The sequence below is a fragment of the Nycticebus coucang genome, chromosome 10 (assembly GCF_027406575.1).
Source record: "Nycticebus coucang isolate mNycCou1 chromosome 10, mNycCou1.pri, whole genome shotgun sequence".
NCBI lineage: Eukaryota > Metazoa > Chordata > Mammalia > Primates > Lorisidae > Nycticebus > Nycticebus coucang.
This window is the reverse complement of record NC_069789.1, coordinates 108,394,335-108,420,582: the sequence shown is the minus strand read 5'-3', so window position 1 is coordinate 108,420,582 and position 26,248 is coordinate 108,394,335. Positions and strand designations below refer to the sequence as shown.

The following is a 26,248-nucleotide window of genomic DNA, read 5'->3' as shown; positions in this document are numbered from 1 at the left end:
ATGTGCAGATCAGAGCCACTTCTGAAGATGTCCCTGTGGGTGCTGCTTTTCCTGGGTTTGGCGGAAGCCTGCATTCCTCGGGAGGGTAATGCTGCCCCCATGCCTTTTCTCCCCAATGTTCCTTCTTAGATGGGAGGGCTCTATGGGCTGGATTCAGATTGAGCCTCCTGAAGTCTAATCAGATTCCTTCTTGCTTCATGTTAGACATTCTCTTTTCTGTGGCAGAGATGGTGGGGTGGAAGAGTCCCCAGTCGACATCCCCTGCCCTTAGAAATAGACAACTTGTGTCTGCATCCTGGGTTTTATCAGTGACTCTTCAGGACTTTGGGGAAGAGATATTGCCTCTCTGAGCCTTGCTGTCCCCACCAAATGAGAGTCACAAGAATCTCCGATTCATGAGACTGTTGTGTGTTATTGGTGAGGTTAAGCTTGTGTAGTAGCAGGGAGTTAATGTCGCTGTGGTTAGAGAAAGCTGCAGACCTTTGCAATGTAAAGAATACCCTGGGGAGAGTCTTGTCACAATACTGAGTTCCTGTTTCCTGGTTTGATCCACAAATGTTTGTTTCTGCTCCTTCCACATGCTCTATGGAAACAAACAAAAACATTCTAGTGTGGGGATTAAGAGAAGGCCTCTCAGGAAAAGCGACACTTGAGGCCTTGCAGGAAAATAGACCTCTACAAGGCTTAGGAGCCAGCCAGCTAAAGGATTATGGTATACTGTTCTAGGCAAAGGGAATTGCATATGCAAAGGTCCTGGGGCAGTAGGCACTGAGTCCCTTCAAGGATCTGAGAGGAGCCAGTGTGTCAGGAACATGATGCACACAGAGAGGGCATGGTAGGTGGGGATTGTTACAAATAAGAATGGGAAAGGGGCAGAAGCCAAAAAGGGTCTTGTGGGTCATATGAAGGATTTTGGATGTTATCATAACAGGAAGCTGTTTGAGGGGTTTTTGCCAAGGAGTGTCATGTTTATGGGAATATGTGTGCTTGTGTGTATGTATAGATGCGTTTATTTAAACAATCAATATTGGCCCTGGGGAAAGAATGGATTAGGTCAGAATAAGAGTAGAAGCAAAGATACAAATTAGGTCAATGTTTCAGTCATTAGAGTCAGGTTGGGGATAAGTGGAAAAGTATGAGATAGTGCAAAGCAAGAGTCCTGGGACTGGGAGACAAATCAGGTGCTGGGATTGGGGACACAGAGGAGTGAAGAAAGACTATATAGAATTTGCAACTGGGTGATTGCAGCTGCCCTTAACTGAGATGGGAAAACTCTTGCAGAGCAACAGATTTTTAAACCTTTATTTTGAAATCATTTTAGATTTATAGAACAATCACAAAAAAAGAGTTGGAGTTTCTTGATATTCTTTGCCAGTCCTTTCCAATGTTACCTAATCACAGCACAGCAAACAAAACCAAGACCTAACACCAGAACAAAACTACTGAAGAAATTACAGACCTCCTTCAAATTTCAGTTATGTTTCCACTAACAGAGAAAATGATCCCATTTGAGGACCCACTGCATACCCCCACATTGTGTTCTGTTATTCCATCTCCCGTAGTCCTGTGACTTGTCCTTAAACCTGGTGATTCAGACTGGTCAAGTCTTCATGACTTGGGACATTCAAAGAGCTCTGATCAGTTGTTCTACAGAACATCTTCATTTAGGTTTGTCTGGAGTTGCCTCATGACTAGATTGAGGTCTGCGTGTGGGGCAGGAACAAACACAAATAGTGTGAGGCTCTTCTCTGCAGATTACACCAGAGGTCACAAGATGTTGATGTATCTCATTGCCCCTGATGACTTGGGTCTAATCACTTGAGTAAGGGAGTGTCTTCCAGCTCTCTCCACCGTGAAGCTGCTATTTGCCCGTTGTAATTAATAAATGTTCTCAAGAAGATACTCTGAGATTATGTAAATATTCTATTTCTCCTCCAGCATTTCTCCACTAATTTTAGCATCTTCCTATGGATTTTACTTGTAGAAATAATTACTGTAGTGCTTCTCCAATGGTGACTTTCTATTCCCCTTCGTCCTTCTACAGGTATTAATTGTAATTCTTCTGTAAGGAAGAAATGACTCTCTTCCATTTATATATTCAAGTAGTATATTTATATCAGTGTGAATTCAGAGATATTTATTAAATTAACAGATTTTTTTTGTTGGGTAGAAGAAGAATGATGAATACAAATTCTATTTTTGACAGAACAGACTGAGTTTGAAGTGCCTATAAGATGATCAAGATATCCATAGGTTGAAAGTTCATGAGAATGGGGTTTGGAATGTCTTGTTTACTCCTGTACCTGCACCTCCCTTCCCAATAAGCCTTACAAATGCCTGCACAGCAGGGACTGAGTCCAACTCATCTGTGTCCCTAGCACCAAACACAGGCCAGTGCCCACAGTATATATGGAGCGAATATTGGTTGGCTGGTGAATGGATGGATGATCAAGTAGATGAATGGATGGGTGGATGGATGGATGGATAGGTGGATGGATGGATGGATGAGTAATGGATATATGTATAGATAGATGGATGGGTGGTTGGGTGGATGGATGAGCCCAAGTAACTTTAATGATTCAGGCAGTGGGTGGATTAGCTAGTCTCCTGGGACATGTTCAGCTCTGGTTTTCTTGGTTATTGCAGTGATCTGAGTCTAATGCTGAATTCTCTCCCTACTCCCTGCTCCCGGATCCTGTTGTGATCCTGATGGCCAATGCTTTTGCCCCCAGTTGCAACTGCAGAAAAAAGTAAGCACTGAAAGAAACCCAACTTTATATTTCCATGACTAGCCCCTCTCAGACTCCTTTGGATTTTAAGACACCTCTGAGAATTCTGGGTCAGGGTAAGACTTGGATACATGTTGTGGGTCAGGGCATAACTAGCAAGAGTAGGCTGCCGCCATTTTTGTCTTACCTCAATACTCACAGCCAAAGGGTTTGGCCTCCTCCATCCTTTTGTCTGGGAAAAGAGGCTCAAAGGGAGAATAGAGAGCTCTTATCAGAGAAGAAATATGGCAGGAGATCTCCACTGGAACAACCCTTTGACCCACTTCATGCTAGCTCGTTGTTCATAAACTTTATGGTCTCAGGGCTTCTGAACACTTCTTAAAATTATTAATAATCCGAAATTTTAAAAAAAGGAAAAACATATGGAAGATTAGGTTACCTCTATTAATATTTACCTCATTATAAATTTAACATTTGTAAATTTTAAAATATTTATTTATAAAGATGACTAATAAGCACCCAAAAAGATTATCAACATCATTATCCATTAGGACAATGCTGTCAAAACTACAATGAGAAACCACTTCACACCCACTAGGTTGATTATATTTTGAAAAATAGATGTAACAAGTATCAGCCAGGATGTGAATTAATTAGTACTCTCAAATATTTTTGGTGGAAATGTAAAATGATGCCACTGCTTTGTAAAATAATCTCACAGTTCTTCAAAAGGTTGAACACTGAATGACTCAGCAATTTCACTCCTAGATATTTGCCCAGGATGAATGAGAATGTCAGTTCACACAACAACTTGTACACAAATGCTTAAAGCAGTACTGTTCATAAGAGCCCCAAAGTGGAAATAACCCATGTCCACCAATTAATTGATGAAAGGACACACAAATGTGACCTCTGCATACAATGGAATGTTATTCAGCCATAAAAAGGAATGAGGTACTAATATATGCAATTAACAAGTATAAACTTTGAAACCATGATGCTGAGTGAGAGATTCCAGTCATATAAGACTACATATTATCTAGTTTCACTTACTGTATGTGAAATATCCATAATGGGCAAATCTAGAGACAGAGTATTGCCAGAAGCTGAAGGCTGGGACAACTCAGGGACAATTGCTAAACAGGATGTTAAGTTTATTTTTGGCATGATGAAATGCTCTAAAATTGGTGTGGTGATGATAGCACAAGTCTGAATGTTCTAAAAACCATTGAAATGGTTGAATTGCATGGTATGTAAATTACACCTCAATAAAGCTATCATTAAAGGATTTATTCCTTGAAAAAAAAAGGATAATAAGCATACAACATGTTCACCTAAATAAAATATTATGATGGAATGATCAAAATCGTGTAAGAAGAGAGATGCTATTTTATGTTTTTGCAAATCTTCCCAATGTCTGGCTTAATAATACACAGCTGGACTCTCATTCCTGCTTCCTCATCCAGACTGATGCTATGACATGCAAGTCCAACATCATGTAGAGAGTCAGTCGGAAAAGGGAAGATCATGCAGGTCCTCTGTTTTAGCTGGGGCTCTCCAGAGAGACAGAACCAAGAGGATATAGATACAGATACAGATTAGATATAGATTAGATACAGATATAGATGACATATGAGGGGAGATTTAGTAGAAGAATTGGTTCACTCCATATGGAATCTGCAAGCTGGAGACTCAGGGAAGGTCACAGCATATTTCAATCTGAACCCAAAGGCCTCAGAACCAGTATGACTGATAGCGTAACTCCTCATCTAAAGCCAAAGGCCTCCTCCAAAACTTAACTACTAATAGCTGATGATTGGTTGGAAGCCTTACCGACTAATAATATAAACAGTCAATTACATATACTGACCTTGCATATATATCCATAAGATTAACCTCTGAAAACACAATGTTGAAGAAAGGTTTCCAACCCCTGTGCCAATACAGACTTCAGACTTATCACTGTATAGATCTTTGTCAATTTCCATGTGACCAAAATATATAAAAATAGTCTCTTCATGAAAATTCTTCCCCTTATAACAAATAAATGTTCCATGAAGGAGTAAAGAAATGCATGTGGAAATTAATTAGGCCATATTAACATTAATTCTACTTTCTTCCTTGCTCTTATTTTCCATGTTGACTCATTGACTCCTGGCTCCATTGCCCTTTCCAGTCAACTGTGAGTTGTATTTCCTTCTCCCTTCATAGACAGGAGGCCCTTACACCCAGAAAAGGGAGGAAAGAGAAAGGAAGAGGCCTAACCAAAGACCATCACCTTCAACATGGGCAGATGTGCTCTCACTCCAAATCTGCAGAGCATGGGGTGGGTTTGGGAGGAGATGTAACCAGATGGACCTCAAGGAGCCCAACAAACCTCTGTAATAGCATGGAAATTGCATATGGGGGGAGAAAGAGAAGGAGCAGCTGTGTTTTCTGGTAATATAGTGTTGATCAGATTTTTAATGGGTCTTTGACCTAAGTAACACCAGCCAGGAACCTCTGCTCCAGAACGTACAAGTGGATTAGATTGTGGTTATCCACTTGTGAGTTTTAGGAGAACAAAATATGGTTGCAGGCAGGCAAGACTTCCTCCTTTCAAAGAATTAACCATCTTGGTCCCTGGTTGAGAAACAGAGATAGCGGTGGGCTATTGTAGAGAGCCTCTTCTGCTAACCTCCTGAAAGTCAGGGAGGGGGAGGATATGGCTTCCCTAGGCCACTGGTACTCCTAGGGTCCCTAACTTCCAGAACAGATGTGTTTTCAAAGGGGTTCAGGACCCTTAGAGCGGGCTGCAGTTCCCCACGATTTCTCATTCCCTGCCCTATCTCAGGCTCTACAGGTAGGCAATGAGGTACCAGATATGGCTTTGTTAATTTCATATTATATATTCTTTCTAAACATTTTTCGGCATGATGATCCCCACTGGATACCACTGGTCCTCGCCTTGCTGCTGTTTCATGCCAACAGTGTTGAAAGGTAAAAGATTCCCATTCAATCTCCTTCCCTTTTGGTTCCAATTGCCTTTGTCCAAAACAGATCATTTCCATTGACCTTTCAGCCTGTCTTTCTTCTCTTGGCTGTTCTGCTTCTAATTTAAGAACTAGAAAAATCAAATACTGGAACTCTCCTTTGATGACAAATAAATTCCTCCTCAATACTTTCCCCACCAAAAGCCAGTTACCTGGAAATTGAGCATTTTTGGTGGTCCAAGCAGCAAGGACATCTACATATGACCTAAGGAAAGCCACTGGAGTCCAAGAGCTTAACTCATGTCTGCCTGCCTGAGGTCTAAGGTTTGGTCAGACACACTGATTTCTATCTCTGCTTTCTGAGGTCATGTAGAAAGAGCCACCATCATCACCAGCTTATAATTATTCCTGTAGGTGGAAATCTGGAACAGGGTCAGTGAAATGAGACCCTGGTTTTGTTAATGGAGTTTGCAAGTTTGGGAGGCAGAAAGTGAGGTGATGACTCACAGAAAGGCTCCCCATCAGGTACCTCAAAATCCAAAGCCCACTTCTGCCCCTTTATAGATGGGCAACTTTGGAGAAATCACCTATTTATAAGGTCAAACACAACTACAGATGTGAAACATTCTCAAACCAAGAAATCCAGGGTTCAATGGCTCTTTGGAATTCTAAGTCTTCCCCCCACTATACACACACATCCCTGTTTAATGATGCAGCTGCTATCATCATCAATATCATCATCATTGCCTCCCTCATATCACTTTTTCTAACATTTACTGACTGTACTATGGGCCAGTAGCAGGGCTAAGTGCCCAGTACTCATAACCTTCCTTCCTTATTTACAAAGCTCCAAATGGGAGATTATATGGTGGACTCTACATAACTGACCACCTCCCTGGACTGATCACCTCCTTAAGTTGACATAATTTTCATAGATTGGATATGTCCCACATGGATACATCAGTACAGTAGGCCTAATTCCTTATGGTGACCACCTCCATGTGTTGACTAGCTTGTTACAGTCCCTTGGGTGGTCAACTTACAGAAGTTCTACTGTATCTCCATTTTGCAGAGGCACAGAGAGGTCAGTGACAGCCCAAGACCACTTAGCTAATACACTGAGTGGCTTGGACAGCAGCCATTCAACCCCCAACCAGTAATATTCCCAGCAATGTTAGGTGTTGATGACCAGATGAATCTCAGTGATTTGGAGAATGGCTTTGGGAGCCACATAAATGTGGCACTTTCCATCAACAAGTGCAGTGGGATTCCTCAGTGTCCAGGAAGCTCCAGTTAATATCCCACTTTATGGATGAGGAAATGGAGGTTTATAAGGGAAGTCAGAGGGATCTGAGTTTGAATTCCTGCTTTCATTCATCAGCTGCTTAAGTCTATACAAATCACATAATTCTTAGGAGTTTTGCCCATCCTGTTCAGTAATGTGGGGATGGTGTACAGTAACTTCTGATCTCAGAGGGTTGGTGTATAGCAGATAGAAGTAAAGGGTTGGTATCTCTTCCTAGAGTCAGTAAAGAATGGTCTGTCTTCCTAGCATGACTGAAAATCAGTTCATAATTGCCTTCCCAACCTTTTTCTCAGCTCTTTTAACCTCTTTTCTCCATCAAATGCAAAAGGGCTTTCAGCAATCTCACAGTGTTCTCTCCCTAACTGCTCACCATGACCCATTGTGGATTCTGCCTGTCAGTCTGTTCCCAGCCCCCAGAATCTGCTCTTATTTTTTGTTTTTCTAATTATGGCTTCATCTTCACGACCCCCAACTTGGGCACAACATTCTGCACATCTGTAACCTCGGCCATGATGTCCACTGTCCTTCTGGATGGGCTGCTATCAGGGATTATAGGTAAATATTTTGCCACTTCACAATGCCCTCGGGCTGTGAACTTTGGCGGGAAACTTTGGGCAAGAATTTCCGAGTACCTACCCAGTTTCCCCGAAAATAAGACAGTGTCTTATTTTAAGGTGTGCTCCCAAAGATGCGCTAGGTCTTATTTTCAGGGAATGTCTTATCTTTCCTGTAAGTAGGTCTTATTTTCAGAGAATGTCTTATTTTCGGGGAAACGGGGTAGTACGTGCCTGAATATCATGCTTGGGTGATAGAACCCCAAAGATGGATCTGATATGCTTACCCAAAATCTGATGGAAAACAGAGACAAATAAACAGAAATTAAATTAAATTAGAGACAAGCGATGTTCTTCTATGAAAGAACTAGAAAAAAGGATTGGGGTGGAATTTTGAAGAAATGAAATCATGCCCACAGCATTTTAGCCACACTTCCTGAGGAAGCATTTGTGGAATTGGGGGAACCCATTAATTACTAGTATTTGTTTCTAATGCATTTGCACCTCACTTGTGTCTTCTCATTCAGGTTTGATGAGCAGACTGTCACCTGATGGTAAGTGTCAGCATTATATCACCTTTGCATCTGTTTTTTTTTTCTCCTGTCTACAAAGTGATGCAGACTGGTTGAGAGGTTTGTATTTTTGTTTGGAGTCTAAGGACATTTCAGATATTGTTCAATCACATATTTTGATTATTTGAGCTTTGATGTAATGAAAATCTTTATTACCAGATAAGGTTACAGTTAGAAATTTACCTAATAATTATTATGCTATAGATTTTTTTTTTTTTGCAAACTACTCCACATAACACAAGTGGGGTAAATATTACTTGTAAATCTGACTCTGCAGCTGATTCCCCATTCTGAGGTATGCTATCGATTTTTAAGTTTTAAAAACAGTGTGTATACATGAGAAAAAATGAGGGAATATAAAATGAAAGTCAAAACCAGCTTGTTCATCATATCCCCAGCTCTACTCTCTAGAAGTAAACATCATCACTGGTCTCCTGTGTGTTCTCACGAGTACCATTCACACACACATATGCATAGCCTTAACTTTTGGAGTTAAAACTATTATGTGTTTTAGCAATGGAACTTTACCTTTTTATTTCAAACACCTGAATAATGCTTCATTCACACATGATTTAATGAGTTTCCTTTTATTGACATTTAGTTTTTCTTAATATATTTTGGAGTTTTTTGTTTGTTTATTTGTTTGTTTGTTTGAGACAGAGTCTCACTATGTCATCCTCGGTAGAATGCAGTGGCATCACAGCTCACAGCAACCTCAAACTCTTAGGCTTAAGTGATTCTCTGGCCTCAGCCTCCCAAGTGGCTGGGACTACAGGCACCCACCACAACGCCTGGCTACTTTTTTTTTTTTGGTTGCAGTTGTCATTGTTGTTTAACAGGCCCAGGCCGGGCTCGAACCCACCAGCTTCGGTGTATGTGGCCGGTGCCCTACTCACTGAGCTACAGGCACCGCCCCCTAATATATTTTGATTTCAGGTTTGTGTTGGTTTGTTTTTATGTTATTACAAACAGTGCTACAATGGACATCCTTACACCATCATTTGTTTTAAATGTTTGTAAGTACGTATCTGTTGAGATAAATGCCTAAAAGGGAGCTGACTGGGCCAAAGAGTGTTTGCATTTTAAATTTGGACAAAGGTTTAACAGATTTAAACTTTCATAAACAGCATGTGAGAGTATTTCCCTACACCTTCAAAAATACGGGATATTATCTAACTTGCTAATTTTTGATAATGTGGTGGGTATAAAAAATTGTCTTCCATATTTTTCACAGATAGACCAGACCCCAGTAGGAGTTCCTGCTGTACCCATGTGCTGCCAGGATTACCATTTCTATTTTCCTTTAAGTGGACTCCCTGTTTTATTCTTAAATAGATAAACTTGAAAAGAAAAGTTTATATCACTTGAGCTAATGGTTAGCTGGTGTTACTTGTCGTAGGAAGACAACTGTGAAAATGAATAGAATGAAAATAAAACATTGACATATTATAACCAGATCCTACCTTTGCTGAGGCTGTCTGAAGGCCATTGTCTGTCTTTGCTGTAAAGAAGGATCAGCACATGTTAAGTGTTAAAAATGAGGTGGCACCATTTAGAAATTTCTCTCTGGTTGAAAGAACTGGAAAAGGAAAACCCTTCTCACTATGTGGCCGAGTCTATATCCAGCTGAGACCTTCTCATGGGGGAAACACCTGCCACGTGGGCTTCCTCAAACACATGTACCTAGACTTTCGACTCATTATTTCCCAGTTTACGTGACCAGAAACAAGTCTGTTTTCTTCCCTGTAAAGCAGGGTTAGAAACATACACTACAAAGGATGGTTATGAGATTATGATAAAATGTATGAAAAACTCCTCATATTGGGGAGCTGGTTAAAGTTGTTAAACCCCACCACCACCACCATTCTAGAATCCAGAGCTCTCCTCCCAGCTCTGCTGCTTTGAGATGACAGCTCCTCAGTGATCACCTCGGCTGGCTGGGCCGCTGTGCATGCTTGGCTTTCCTGTAAGCCTGGCAGTAGGAATGTCCTCTACCAGCTCTCACAAAGAGATCTGTTCATACCTATAATTATTGAGTTTTGATGAAGGCTAGAGTGTCAGGACCAGTCCAACACTGAGCAGCCGGTTTCCCCCTGTTTCCCTCCCTTCTTCCCTCCCACATCCTCCTCCTTCTTTTTGAAACAGAGTCTCATTTTATCACCCTGAGTAGAGTTCCGTGGTATCATAGCTCACAGCAACCTCAAATTCTTGGGCTCAAGTGATTTTCCTGCCTCAGCCTCCCAGGTACCTGGGACTACAGACATCCGCCATAACGCCTGGCTAGTTTTTCTGTTTTTAATAGAGACAGGGTCTCACTCTTGCTCAGGCTGATCTCAAATTCCTAAACTCAAGGGATCCTCCTGCCTTGACCTCCCAGAGTGCTGGGATCACAGGCATGAGCCACCATGCCCAGCCCATCCTTCTCCTTCTAACAAGTTGAATAATTCGGTCCTCCCTGACTGCTAGTCACAAATAAGCCACCTACACCATAAATGTCAGCCCTCTGGGTTCCAGAACCTCCCTCCTTGGAAAGCAGCTTGACTCTATTTAAAAAGCAAAATGTTCTTCTTACTCCACCTGTGGAGTGCCTGCCACAAAGCCAAAGATAAATCTAATGTAGCCTTGTTAGGTAAACTAACAGCCTGGGGTTGAGGGCAAGTAAGGCCAGGAGCCATAGGGCTGTGGATCCCCTGATTCTGTACAGATGGGGAAACTGAGACCTAGAAAGAAGCAGAGCATCAGAGGCAACATTACCACAACAGACAATTAAGCACTTGAAACAAGCCAACACATTTTCAATTATTCATTGGCATTGTTACTTTTTAATATTCATAAGCCCCTGAGGAGGAAAGATGCCATTATAATCCAGAGCAGTGTTTTTCAGCCTTTTTAAAATCTCGTGGCATACTTAAACCTATAGTTAAACTTCCACAGCAGACTTAAATTGTGTTGATCAAAAAAAGTAAAAAGAGGGTGGCTCCTATGGCTGAAGGAGTAGGGCGCTGGTCCTATATGCCAAGGGTGATGGGTTCAAACCCAGCCCTGGGCAAAAAAAAAAAGAAAAAGAGAATATACTTACTGTGTTTTTAATGTCTTTCAGAAATAATTTAATTAATGATCTTTAAAAATTTTGTGGCATACCTAAGATCCTTTCATGGCATACCAGGTTGACAATCACTGATCTAGAGTGACCAGCTTGTCCTTGTTTGCCCAGACTTGCCCTTGTTTCCAGTTTTAGCACCAAAACTCTCACAGCCTGGGAATTCCTTCAGTCTGAGCAAACCAGGGTTGTTGGTCCCTCCATTATGATTCCACATTTATGGTGAGGAGACTGAAGCACAAAAAAGCAGGATCAGTTACCAAAGGTCACAGAGCCAGGCTCTGAACGTGGGGCCAAATAGCTCAGTGATGCTCTGTTTTTATGGGCAGAGTCTGAAGTACTTAGGATCACCTACCTGGCTCTGCCTCACCCAGCTCCTGGTATTCTCCACATGTCCCATGCCATGGCCATCTTCCACTACTGTGCCCTGAAGTGGGCCTCCCTCAATCCTTCCAAAGCTCCAGAATACATCCTTGTTTTCTCTGCCTGAGTTGATTTTTTCCAGATCTCTTCCCATAGCTAACCTTGCTCATCTTTCAGGTTTTAAGACACATCACTTCCTCCAAGACGCCTACCTGGGGTCCCCCACAAGGTCGGCAACCATCACCCCCTTCAAAGTTCTCAACAAACCCTGCAGATCTACCAGAACATCCCTCCCACTTAAACCCCAGTGTGTGCCACCTTAGTTGCCTGCTTCTCTGATAGTGTGTGAGCTCCTCGAGTGTACACGTCTTGTCCCTCTTCCATTGTGTCCTCCACACCTTGCCTAATACCCAGCACACACGAGATTTTCCATAAATATTTCTAAGAAGCAGGAGCATGACTGAGTCTGTCTTCACCTATAAAACGAGAGAGTTGCATTGCCTCATCTCTGCTAGCATTTGCAACTCTGCTGTCCTCGGACTGACTGGAGATGCTTATTTGGGGATGCCTGAGATCCTCATTTTATTAATGCTGATTTCTCTCTCTGCTCTGTACCTCCGCCTGCTGCCGGCACTGGGGCCTCCAGATAGAACAGAAGAAGAAAGTAAGTATGGGGACAGTTTCTGTCCCTAGAGTTAGATTCCCGTAACCCCCTCTGGGCCTTGGAATTCCTTTTAAAAAATCCAGGGATGGGTAAATGCAGTCCCTGACATTTAGCTATTGGTCTGAATTTAGGCCTTGGTGTGCTGGCAAACATCTAATGAGCATCTTTGTGAGGGAAGGGAGTGGGAAAGTGAGCCCTGGTTTGCAGTGACTGCCATTTTCCATGCTGTAAGTACTCTAACCAGTGCTGATTTCAGCCTACTAATGGTTTAACAGCTGGCTTGTAGAATTCCTGGTATTTTTGTAATCTTTTGTCAATCTGTATTACAGTGTTACATCACTGAGTCTATGTTACATCTTTCTTATTTGGTGCATAACTTGTTCCAGTGAGAAGGCCCTTACTCTAGTTATCCTTCCAAATAAGAGGGTAGCTTTGGAAAGAGAAAGGGGCCACACCCTTTATAGAATGGAAGGGAACTTTCTTTTTTTGTTGTTTTTATTTGTTTGGTTGAGTTTTTTCTTTCTATTTTTGTTTCATTATTTTTTGCTTTTCCCTCCCCTTTGCAGGGGAACTTTCAAGGAGGAAAGATGGTGGTTCATTGTCCTCTGAGGAGAGACACCACACACTCCAGTCCCCTCTCCCTGCCTGTGCTGCTGGTTGAGGCCAAAGACTTATTCATCTTTTATGTCCATAGCCTAGAAGAATTTCTGGCACACAGCTGGACTATTCAAGTGTTTCTCGAAGGAAAAGGGTGCCCCCTACAACTACTAATTCATGTTAGTTTTGCTTATTGGAGGATATTGAGGAAAACTAATACTGGGGAACTTGCCTCTATTAGTATCACGAATTCTCACAACAGCATACATATTGGCTGGAGCCTGAGTTAGAAAAGATGTTTTCTCCAAAGTGGCTGATCATCTAAAATGGGGGTGTCCAGTCTTTTTTTTCCCTTTGCTACACATTGGAAGAATAAGAGTTGTCTTGGAACACACATTTAATACACAAACTCTAAAAGCTGATTAGCTAAAAAAAGTCTGTGGATACTTTTCATGATATCCAACACCACAGATAAGCAAAAAAGTCCTCAGAAAATCAGCATTTGGCCCCTTGAAGCAGGTTGGACACCCTAACGTAAAATTCTTTTTAAAGGACAGATTTGTGCATTCTACCAGGACCTTCTGCATAAAAATACCAAAGGGTGGGAAACCTTTTCAAAAGGTTTCTCAGGGGCTTCTGATGATTAGGCTCAGATAGGTTGAGAACCACTGAGATAAAGCAGGACTTAGAAAACTGCAGCATGGCCCTTACCTGCTTTTGTAAATAAAGATTTATTGACACAGAACTACACCCACTCATTTACAAATTGCTTGTGGCAGCTTTCATCCTGTAATGCAGTGTTAAGTAGTTGTGACTGGGATGAGTGTGTCCCACAAAGCCTACACTATATACTGTCCAGTCCTTTACAAAAAATGTTTGTTGACCTCTGAGCTAGAGCAATACTTCTCAGGGGTTTTGCTTGAAATTATGATCTAGGATCCAACCTCAAAACTAAGGAAGGAGGACTTCTGTGAGAAGCTTGAAGTTCTGTGGTTTTGACATGCTTCCCAAACAGTAACACTTACACAGTGAACCTACCCATGTGGACCCACAGAGTTCAACTCAGTAGCCAAACTGTGTACGCTTCCCGCTTCCCAGGCTGCATGTGCAGAGAAGGGGATGGTGCTGCCACAATCCGTATCTATAGTCCAAGTCCTACTTCTGCCTTCCCCTGGAGACAGGCAGTGATTCAGTGGTGTTGAGCCACCTGTTCTGGGTCCTTGCTCAAAACTTCTAAACCTGAACACTCTCCTCTCCTCTATGAATCTCACTTCTTTCATTTATAAAGCAAAATAACAATGTCCTTATTATCTTAAGATAGCCTTCCTATGACTGTGAGATAGATAAGTATTTAATAAAGTACAAAAAAATATGAGTGTGCACATAAGCTGGTGGAATCTTAGTAAGGTCAGCAGTCCAGGTAATTGTGTTCTGCCAGTGTCAATTCTCCAATTTACCAGGTTTTTTTCCCCAATGTTTTGTGAGTTTGTAATTAGTACTATTTAAGAAGTAAACCAAGGCATAATAAAACTTAATTAATTAATTAATTTATGACAGAGTCTCATTCTGTCACAGGTACAGTGCTGTGGCATCATAGTTCACAACAACCTTAAACTCCTAGGTTCAGGCCATCCTCTTTTGCCTCACTCTTCCAAGTAGCTGGACTACAGGCACCTGCCACAATACTAATTTTTCTATTTTTGGAAGAGACAGGGTCTCACTCTTGCTCAGGTTGGTCTCAGACTCCTGAGCTCAAGCTATCTACTGGCCTCAGCCTCCCAGAATGCTGAGATTACAGGCATGAGCCACCATGCCTGGCCGCCAGCGGAATAAAACTTTAAATTCAAGAGTTTATTTCAGCAAACAATGATGCATAAGTCAGGCAGCTCCAAGGCACCGCTCCCACCCCACCCCCAGCTCCGAGAAACACAAGGGGAAGCTTTTATAGGACACATGTGCAGGTATAGCAAAGAACATGCTTGCTTGGTTACAGCCGGACAGTTGCTGGATTCCATATGTCCTATTGCAATGTCCCCGGTTGTATTAAGTTTGTTGGCTGCTTCTGATCGACTGGGGTTAAGTTTTTCTTTAATGTCAGCCTTTATAGGAAATACCTCTAAGTTTCACTTCTGTCTAGAAATCCAGCAAGACTGGGGTTGGGGTGTCACCTCTGAGGACTGCCTTGCTCCAGGCCTGATCTCTAGTTGGGTTTACCTTAATAGTCACAGTAAAAAATTTTAAAATAGCTTTTAATTATTTGATGAAGGAATAAGTGCCTGGAATGCAGTGCTGACCCTACTCTCTTGCTCACTCTTTCCCATATTGACTCCCTGACCGCTGGTTCTGCCTCATCTTCCAGTGAAAGGTAAGTTATTTTTCCTTTTCTGTAGGTGCCTGTTTATTTGATGGTGCTGGGAAGAAGAGGAAACAAGAAAGAAAAGGGAGTTTTGATGGTTCTTCTTAGTTTGAAATGAAGGTTGAGGGAAATCCATCTCTGGAGGAGTCTGGGGCGGCTTTGGGCACCACACCCCAGAGTGGGACAGTGCTGAGAGAGGTCTTGGGCAGCTGAGTGTCTGGGCATGGGAGCCCTTCTCCCATCAAGTTCCCAGGCTTCTGCCAGACACTCAGAGACTAAGGCTCAGAAAACAAAAAAGTACTGAGTCCTGAACATGTGTTGGGAGGGACTCTGAATCAGGGGAAGAGAGAGAGAACAGAGGCTCATCATAGGGCACATTCTCCTAATAATCTCATCTCTGGAGGATGAAGCCTCACCCAAACGGCCACTTGGGGGTTCTAGACCCCAAGATATAAATCTCCCTAGAGGAGATAAGTTTCACAGAAGCATCCAGAGTCACCCAGCTTGGCCCCAGCCATTCCCAGAAATACTTTCTGGAATCCAGAAAATACTTTCATCCCCCTTCTTTGAGTGTCTCCTTGGAGCACCAGAAGAGCAGGTGAGCCAGGAAGGGGTGTCACTAACACCTCTTTTTCCCTCTCTCCCTGTGCCTCTGCTGGTGGCCAATGACTCCTGCTGGATTCTCCCCACCTTTTTGTTTGAATCTCAACAGTATTGAAACGTAAGTTTCTTGTCTCATATTTTGTTTTGGGTTTTGTTCCCCTTCTTTTGTTCTCATTCTCATCTCTGCCAAACAAGTCAATTTTTAGCCACGAATCACCTCCCATCTTCCAAGCATCTTTTCAAAACCAGGGATGGGTAAAGAATAAGCTCTGTTTCCTTCATCTGCATGGGGTGGTGCTGGGGACTGTGGCTGGAATTCCTAAGATCCTGCTGGGCACCAGGCCCTGGGGCAGCACTTTTAATGTATTTGGGCTATCAATCCCTGAGCCATCTTCACAGGCAGGCATTTTGTACCTGTACTTTCCTGAGACAGGGGAAGGTTTGCCAGCTCAGGGAATAGGTCGGGAGTAGGTTGTGGGTCAGTTGACTCTGTAGCTTACCCATGTCACTGAGCTGTGCATCCACCCCTGCTTGGGACCAGCAGACCCATTTCCCTAAAGACCAGCCCTGGCTGTTTCATGATGCTTTCCCCTGAAAAAGGCACTGTTTGCCAAACAGAGGGCACACAATTTTTTTTTTTTTTAACATTTAAAATTGTGGTATAACACACAACAGGTAAACTTTGTTTAAAGTGCGATTGAGTGGCACTTGCTATATTCATGATGCGCAACCATCACACCCATCCATCTCCGGAACTGTTTAGTCTCCCCAAACCAGAGCTCTGTATCCATGAAGCACCAACTCCTCGCTGCCCCTTCCCCAGCCCCTGGCAAGCAGGTTGTTCTCTCTGTCCCTCCAAGTCTGACTGCCCAGGGACCGCAGGTAAGTGGAATCATACACTGTGTGGCCTCCAAATAATGTTCTCAAGGTTCATCCACCAGGTTGCTCTTGCCAGCACCTTAGTCCTTCTTAGGGCTCAGTGATCCCCTGATGCTTGGACAACCACGTTTGCTTTTATTTGTTGACAGACATGTGGATTGTTCCCACCTTTGGAGGTGGCCACACTCCTTTGTCCCACACTCAAAGCCATCAAAAACCCAGTCCTAATGCACTGCCTGGGCCATGCCGCCTGCCCATCCCCAGGCCCATCCCCAGGTCCCACCTTCACACAGTCAAACCCAAGAGATCTTGGTATGTGAAATGAAATTGAAGAATAATACCCATACCTTGAGAGCACATTCCAGATCTCCAGTTTGGTCCTCAGTAATGACTACTGATAACCCTTGGGTCCTCATTCTCGGTTTACAAGTGAGGATACTATGGCTCAGAGAGGGGAAGTAACTTGCTTGAGGTCACACGGCTGGGAAGGTGCAGAGAAGAATGGGAATCCAGGCAATCTGGATCTTTGGGGTCCGGGGTCCGATTCCCCAAACCCAGCTGACCTGATTTGTTTACTCAGTGGAACTAGCAAGTTCAACCCAGGTGCAGCTCAAATATAAAGGAGCTTAGAAACCAAGAGCAAAATAGGAACAGGGCCGGCAGAAAGGGAAAAGAGATTTGCACAGGCTGTAGCAACAGAGTGGAAGTTTAAGTAAAGGGATGCCTCATACACATCTAGGAAGGTGGGAGTGGTCCCGCCGCTGCCAGACAAAAGCATTGCTGAGATATAAATATCCTCTTTCTTTCTGAGGGGTTCTGGGATAGAGTTGGGGGATGGTGGTATGAAGGAGAGGAGGCAGTCCAGTGAATCGAAAGGCTTTATTAGCAAAGAAAGGGAAAAAAAAAAGGGGAGTGGAGTCACACCAGGGACCAGCTCAGCTCTCAGTTTCAAGAGGCTTTTATTATCCCTTATCAGGAGGGATGAAAGTGGGAAGGAGTTGCCAGACGGAGTCATCCCTTCTGCAGAGGGACTAATCTTTACACTCAGGGCAAATTTTTAATTGGCCACCTGCCCAGGCCAGAATTATCGTTATTGTTCTATTGTTTACCAGAAACACTGGCCTTGAAGCATTCCAGGGGGTGCAGAGCAGGTTGCTGTGATCACACAGTTTGGTTTCTGGACTGCTTTTTCTCAACAGCTGCCTCTCAGAGTGGCTGCACTCTCATCAGGGTGGTGAGGATTTCTTCCACAGTAACTTCTAGTTCCTGACCTTGAGCAATCCTACCATCTCAGCCTCTCAAATAGCAGGGACTGCAAGTGTGCACCACCACACATGGCTTATTTTTCACTTTTGTAAAGATGGGGTCTCACTGTGGTGCACAGACTGGTCTCAACCTCCTGGTCTCAAGAGATCCTCCCACCTCAGCCTCCCAAAGTGCTGGGATTACAAAAGTGAGACTCTGTGCCCAGCACATGTAGAAAAATAAGTGGGGCGCTGGCACAGAACACAGTATGGATCAACCTCAAAACATGATGCTCAGCCAAAGGAGCCAGACCCAAAGCCCAGTAGGTTGGGGCTCTATTTACACAAAACAGACATCCTGGGAGGCAGCGGAGGTGGCTATTCACCAAGCACGGGCTTGGGAGAGACAGCTGACAGGTCTTTTTTGGGGGGGCGATGAAAATGTTCTAAAACCAATTATAGCGAAGGTTGTGCAACTCTGTGAAGGTACTAAAAAATTACTTCGTATACTTTTTTTTTTTTTTGAGACAGAATCTCACTATGTTTCCCTTAGTTGAGTGCCACAGCAGCCTCATACTCTTGGGCTTAAGCGATTCTCTTGCCTCAGCCTCCCAGATAGCTGAGATTACAGGTGCCCACCACAATGCTGGCTATTTTTTTGTTGCAGTTGTCATTGTTGTTTAGCTGGAAGGGGCCGAGCTCAAACCCGCCAGCAAAGGTGCATGTGGTTGGTGCTGTAACCACTGTGCTATGGGCACTGAGCCCCTCATACACTTTTAATGGGTGAATTGTAAATTATGTGAATTACATTTCAATCATGTTATTATAAAAGATAAGTTCAGGAAACAACATCAGCAGGTGGTGGGACTCACTGCCACCCTGTGATGTTCGGCATGCTGGGTGCCCCCATCACAGAGATGCTGCATACAGAGGAAGGAAGTGGGGAGTTCCTTTCTAGCCCAAGCCCAGCCCCAGGAAGGCCCCCAGTGGTCAGGTTCTCCTCTGATGCACACAACAGGGCCCTTGAGGGTCTGCCCCACTTAAGTCTGCCTGCTTGCCATATAAGAGACCCCTGTCCTTTGACCCCACCTCCTACCTCTGACTATGTGGTACTCTACCTGCATGTGACCTTGTCTTCCCTGGCCCCTCGGACTCTGCATCCTGGACCCCTTCTGCTCCCTGGCCCCTGCTTCACCTCCTGGACTCCAATTTTTCTGGATGGACCACATCAGAGATACTTGGTAAGCATCTCACTCCATGCACCCTGGCCTCTGTGGGAGGCTTGTTTTTGCCAGCACCACAGTACAGACCTGAAAGGTGAGTCCAGCCTGCTCATTCTGCCAATGAAGTCTGACAGGAGAAAATGACAGGTGATATACAGCTAAATTACAACACATACCAACAGCCTGAGGGAGAGGGCCCCCAGGGACAGTGCAAAGAGAAGGTTTCCAGAGACCCAGACAGGATTCTTGGGGGCAGTGGGTTGGGACAGCTTGCTGAACCTGCTGCCTGGGAGCCCATGTCTGCTGCCTTCTGTGATCCTGACCCCTCATGTGTTTGTCCCCTCAGGTCTGCTGAGCCTCCAGGTGCTGAACGGTGAGTCTGCTGCCACTGTCCTGCACTCACCCCTGTGTGCAGAAGTAAAGTCATCAGCGTCTTTAACATGGGGGGAGCCTGCAGGTGTCATCAAACCTCACACCCTTCACCACCTCAGCATCAGCATCACAGATGCTTAACACATCTTTACCCATTCATTGGTCCAAGAAGTGTGAACTGAGGTCGGAGGCCTTGCAGATCTTCCTTCTAGTTGAAGATGCTGCAGGGAGGATCACAGGCAGACGTCTGTGAGAGTGGGATTAGAGGAGAAGGGAAGAGATGGTTCAAGAACCAGGTTACAGTTTTCTGGGTACTAAGCAGCCTTGTGAGCACACCAAGGTGGGGGAGAGGAGGGTGGGTTTCTAGAGGCCACCAGGCAAGGCGAAATTTGCACGGAAACTGGGAGGCCCTGAGGAACAGTTGTGAGCACACTTGGGAGAGGGACTCCAGGCTGGGGAACGGGGTGTGCAGAGCCCTGGAACAGGAGACAGCAAGGACATAGGGACACCAAGGAGGCATCTCTCTCCTCACTAGAGGGACAAAGAACTGTTTACGCCTTGGTCTACATTTCATGACTCACTGACTCTCCCTTTCTTTTTTTCTCTCTCTTTCTTTCTTTCTCCCTCCCTCCTTCTACCTTCCTTCCTTCCCTCCTCTGTTCCTTCCTCCCTTCCTTTCTTTTCTTCCTTCCTTTCCTCCTTCTCCTGCTTTTCCTTCACTTCCAACTTCTTCCTTTTTAGAAGAAACAAACGGCTGCAAGGAGGAATGTGAGTACATGTCCCACCTTTCCCTGTCTAGAGGGCAGTGAGCTCCTCCAAGGTCAAAGTCACAGTAAAGCCTTGTGGAGGGAAGATCCCAGGTAGTGAAGTGGGGGCTGCAGTGTAGGAGAGCCTGCCTCCTGAGGGTGTCCGATGTCTTCAAGCCACCTTCCCATTCCATACTGCTCCTGGTACTCATACCTCAGGTATGAGTCGAAAGGTGCTGTCTCCCTCCCAGAAAGTGTGTATTTCTGAGTGATGGCTCCAAGAACCTTGAGAAAGACATCCCAGGTCATAAGGCTAGCAGGGGGCTTATTTAGCTTTCAAAAAGATTTGCATATACTTCAAAGAAACATAGACTTGACAAGGACAAGTTTCCTAAAGTAAATCCCCTAAGAAAAGAGACAAGAAAAAATCTCTTCCTCTTCCTGACTTTTAAACAGGGAGAAATTTTTTTCCATTTGTACTCACTTTTACACTGGTGCTTAACACATTTTTACCCATTCATTTTCCATTTTGGGATTTGGGACCTATTCAGACAGGTATGCTTACCTGTAAACATTTGAATTTTCTTGAATGCAATATCTTTAAAACAAAAAGACGAGAAAAGCTCGGTGCCCATGGCACAGTGGTTATGACACAGCCACATACACTGAGGCTGGCGGGCTCAACCCAGGCCAGGGCCAACTGCCAGAAAAAAATAGCCAGGCATTGTGGCGGGTGCCTGTAGTCCCAGCTACTGGGATGCTGAGGCAAGAGAATTGCTTAAGCCCAAGAGTTTGAGGTTGCTGTGAGCTATGATGTCACAGCACTCTACCACAGGTGACATAGTGAGACGGTCTCAAAAAAAAAAAAAAAGACAAGAGAAAAAGCATGAAGTAAAAACAGCTTTTTTGTACCACTTGAGAATCAAAATAAGAAAGTGACTGTTCTGGCTCGGTGCCTGTGGCTCAACTGGCTAAAGCACCAGCCACATACACCTGAGCTGGCGGGTTCGAATCCAGCCTAGGCCCACCAAACAACAATGACGGCTGCAACCAAAAAATAGCCGGGCGTTGTGGTGGGCGCCTCTAATATAATCCCAGCTACTTGGGAGGTAGAGGCAGGAGAATTGCTTGAGCCTAGGAGTTAGAGGTTGCTGTGAGCTGTGATGCCACAGCACTCTACCCAGAGCGAAAGCTTTAAGGCTCTGTCTCAAAAAAAGAAAAAAAAAAAAAAAAGAAAGTGACTGTTCTGATGTGGGTGCTGGAAAAGTCCTCTTAGCAGGAGGTGGGTGAGAAAGGCAGGAGAGCCAGGCTGGGCGTGAGGGGAGAGGAGCCTGGTAAAAAGCCCATGCAGCGAAGGTCAGACTCCCAGGCTGTCCCAGTGTGAGGGAGGGTGGCTGGAAAGGCTCGGACTCTTTGTCCAGGATAGTGGGTGGGAACCAAGGCTGCAGAAGGGCCAGTGACATGGTGTGGACCAAAATTTCAGCCCCAAAGGCAGGTGGAGATTTAGGTTTGGGTTAGGGTTAGGTGCCACCCTGAGTCCCGCCCTCAAACTCTACAGTTAAGCCCGCTCTGGTCACCAGCCCACCCAAGAAACTGCTCCCCAAGAAGAAGAATTCATGGAACTTTTTGAAATGTGCCTACATGGTGTTAACCTTCTTGTTCGTGTCCTACAACAAGGGGGATTGGGTAAGAAGGAGCCAGTGCCAGGGGTCTGAACACGGTGGGTGGGGGTGGGAAGGGGGCGGAGAGGGTCAGAGGGGGAGGGGAAGTGCTGAGAGGGGGAGGGGAGGATAAGACAGAGGGAAGGAGAGGACCAAGGAAGTGCCAAGTAGAAAAGGCAGGAGAGGAGACCCCTGCGGTGAACACTGTCTCTCTCCTCTCCCTCTCTTCCTCGATTCCCACCTTGCGGGCTGGGATAAGAGCCTCCTGCACTAGCGCAGTCCCTGAGCTCCCTGTAAGATTCCCACTCATGCTTTCTGTGTGTCTCTCTGTCCCCCTCTATCACTCTTTCTATCTTAATGTCTGTCTATCTATCTCTGTCTCTCTGTTCCACCATCCCCCCACAATAAGAGAGGTCCTGAAGGACCATGTCTCCTGCTGATAGCTGGGACTGTGATGGTAGAGCAGTCTGGGGGTCCTGATCCTGTCAGGACACAGGTGCAAAGGGTTCAGGTCTGGAGCCTGGTGGTTCCTAGTACCAGGAGGCTGGTGGGAGGTTGTGTTCTCACCGCAGCTCAGGGAGGCCTTCCTGAAGGAAGCAGCTCCACTGAACCTTAGGGATAGGACAGACTTGGCCAGGGGAAAAGGAACAGAGAGCATTTTCAGGAGAGAGCCCCACCTGGATCAGAGACGGTAGGGCAAGGAGCGAGAAGCAGAAGTTGCTGTCCAGCCACCACCCACCCACCCCTCAACCATTCCCGTGGGTAGTGGACACAACCGTACTAGATGCTGGGGATGCAGAGGACAAAACTACAAGGCCCCTGAGCCCACAGGACCCATACAAAAGGGATGGGGGACAGAGAAGTAATGGGCAGCTGGCTCCACAAGACGAGCCCAGTCAGGCCTTGCCACTGTCCCTGAGCAGGTGATGTTCAGTGTTTGGACAGAGGGGTGAGAAGGATCCCGATGTGGTAATCTCCGTGGGGCAACTGCTGCCACCAGCAGATGTGGGGACAGGCCCTGAGGGACCCTAGGAGAATCTCCATGACCAGAGTGTGTGATCACATGGGCTTCTCAGAGACCTCGGCAAGATGGACACTTTTACTCAAATTTGGCAGAGAGCCTTGGCCACATCTGACCTGAGCTACGGAAGTGTCACCTGGATGCTGTTCATGGAGAGTGAGGGGGAAGCAGGAGACTGGGGGGAGTGGTCCAGGTGACAGGGTGGGAGATTGGGTCTCTGGTGGGGACAAGAGCTATGGCACCCCTGTTGTGCCATGTATCAGCACTTCATTCCTTTTGATGGATGAATAACACCCCAGTGCACGGGTACACCACGTTTTGTTCATCCACTCATTAGCTGAAGGACATTGAGTGGTGCTGCCATGAATGTTATAGGGTGTGAGGGACAGGGGAGAACAGAGGCACCAACACAGGCCCCAAACTCTGGAGCCCTGGAACAACTGGTAGTTCTCAAACAGGGGTGACTCTGCCACCTTGGGGACCTTCAGCAGGGTCTGGAGCCTTGTGTGGCTGTTACAGCAAGAGGAGGGACTCTGCTGGCAACTAGAGGCTGAGGGCAGGGATGCTGCTCAGCACCCCACACTGCCCAGCAAAGCTCTGCACAACAAAGAATGGTCCAGGTTGAAATGCCAGAGATGCTGGACTGACAGCTCAGGGGATATGGAGAAAGGGAGAGGGAAGGAGCTCACTCCCCCCACCCCCACCCCGCCTGTCTCTTTCTCTCTTCCCGGTTTGCTCCTTCATCAACCTCTCAACCCAAGTGCTACTGCCACTACTGTAACCTGGATCTGGACATCAGGTATGCTATGGTAGGAGGCACGGGGCACGGGGAGCTTCCTTTGAGGTGGGGGACTCAGATGGGCTTGGAAGCTGCAATCATAGAATTGCAGAATTGTATGAAAAGTCCTAAGTTCATCACCCTGTATTTCAAGCCACTGCCTGGCACAGCCCATGAAGCAAGCTTGTTGCACAGGGTGGGGTCACACAGAGCTGGAGAAATTCATTTAGGAATCCATTTGATCCATTTTATTTTGGATTTTTAGAAATTGTGGCAAAATATGTACAACATAAAATTTACCATTAGTGATATTCAGAAAGCTCACAAGATCATCCAACCATAGCCACTATTTCCAGGATTTTTTGTCATCCAAAAAAGAAACTCTGTATCCATTAAGTACAGCAGAGTTTCTCCCATGCCTCTGCCCACCCAGCAACCACTGATCCACTCTCTTTGTCTGCAGACTTGCCTGTTCTGGACATGTATAAATGGAATCACACAGCCTTTTGTATCTGGTTTTATTCTGTCGAGCATGATATTTCCAAGGTTCACCCCTGTTGTGCCATGTATCAGCACTTCACTCCTTTTGATGGATGAATAACACCCCAGTGCACGGGTACACCACGTTTTGTTCATCCACTCCTTAGCTGAAGGACATTGATTGGTGCTGCCATGAGTGTTCCTGTACAAGTTTTTGTTTGAACATCTGTTTTAAATTCTTTTGGATATATACCTAGAAGTGGAATCGCTGGGTCATCTGACAATTCCATGTTTAATTTTTTGAGGAACTCACTCAACAAATTATTATTGAGCAACTACTCATCAATGGATCCTGGAACAGGGCAGAAAAGATTCCTGTGCTCACAAAGAGACGGTAATAAAACAAATGAAGAGATGACTACAGGTGATACTTAGAGCCACAGGGGAAAAGTGCAGGATGTTATGAGAAGGAAAACTGAAGAGCCCTGCCTTGGCTTGTCAGGTGGTCAAGGAAAGCCTCTTTGGAAAAAATCTGAGAATGAGAGGCAGCCAGCCAAACAAGACAGGTGAGAGATGCTAGGTGAAGGACTGGCAAGCCATGCGATTGCTGTTCAACTACTCGACTCTCCTGCTGTAGCCCGAAGCAGCCACAGACAACACACAAATGGACGGTTGTAGCCTTGCCTGTGGACTGCTGAATGGATAAACCAGTGTTCGTCAACCATTTTATGTATTTATTTATTATTATTATTATTTTTTGAGACAGAGTCTCACTTATTAACCCTCGGTAGAGTGCCATGGCATCACAACTCACAGCAACCTCCAAATCCTTGGGCTTAGGTGATTCTCTTGCCTCAGCCTCCCGAGTAGCTGGGACTACAGGTGCCCGCCGTGACGCCTGGCTACTTGTCAACCATTTTTATCTGACAGCACGCTCGAACCTATAAACTTCTGCAGCACACTTAAATTATGTTGATGAAAAAAAGAGTTAAAGAAAAGCATATACTTACTACGCTTTAAATTTCTTTTGAAAATAATTTAATTTGATCTTTACAATTTTTTGGGTCACACCTAAGATCCTTTCACAGCACAGCAGGGTGTGGTGGCACTCCGGTTGAAAATCACTAGGATAAACAAACAAGTCCTGCGGTGGAATATTACTCAGCTGTTAAAAAGAAAGGAGGGGCTGACACATGCTCCAACATGGTTGAGCCTTGAAAACGCTATGCTGAGTGAAAGGAACCAGACAAAAAGATCACATAGTGTAGGATTCCATTTATACAAAACATTCAGATGAGGCAAATTCATAGACAGAAGGCAGGTTAGTAGTTGCCAGGGGCTGTGGGCATGGGGAAAAGGGTGATGGGTGCCTAATGAGTTTCTTTTTTTGGTCAATGAAAATGTTCTGCTATTAGACAGTGGTGAGGGGTGCACAACATTGTAAAGTATTGGAAGCCACTGAATCACACACCTTTAAATGGTTAAGATGGCAAATTTTATGTTACGGGCATTTCACTTCAATTTCCAAAAAACAAACAAAAAAAACTCAACAAAGAATTATTAAAGGAGAGAGGTACTAAACAGGCCAGCTGTCATTACCAGGTGGTTGCAAAACCCCTCTTTGAAGAGGAGACACTGGTGGAGCCTGTGGGCAGAGGACAACTTGGCAGGAGGCGGGCTGGGGCAGGTCATGCAGAACCCCAGGGCCAAGTGGGCGCTCGAGGCAAGGAGTGTGAGACTGCATGGACACAAATGCACCAATTCTCTCTCCTTTCTTCCCTTCCTTAGAAATGACCCCTGCTGTTCTTTCTAGTGAGCCTGCTTCATCTCAGCCTTCTCCAGGCCTCCATCTTCCAGGTGCTGTCACCTCACCAGAAAGCTCTCTGTGCCCTGGAGTGCCAGTGTGGGGTGAAGAGTGGAGCCTCTGCCCAAGGCTTGTGGGAAGGTGCCTCTGGAGGCCCAGAGAGCTAAGCATCTGCAGGGGTGTCCCCTGCTCCCTCACCACAACCTTGTCAGCCCTTCCCACTG

General features: G+C 45.0%; 1 protein-coding gene across 1 annotated transcript; it reads left to right on the top strand.

Moving 5' to 3' along the window:
- EDDM13 (epididymal protein 13) lies at positions 1 to 26,248 on the top strand. Its single transcript, XM_053606109.1, has 10 exons — positions 1 to 85; positions 8,089 to 8,115; positions 12,243 to 12,260; positions 15,217 to 15,222; positions 15,401 to 15,418; positions 19,509 to 19,535; positions 20,276 to 20,302; positions 21,839 to 21,966; positions 23,724 to 23,761; positions 26,009 to 26,248. The coding sequence occupies exons 1-10, from the start codon at positions 1 to 3 to the stop codon at positions 26,031 to 26,033; spliced, it is 399 nt and encodes a 132-aa protein (XP_053462084.1). The 3' UTR covers positions 26,034 to 26,248.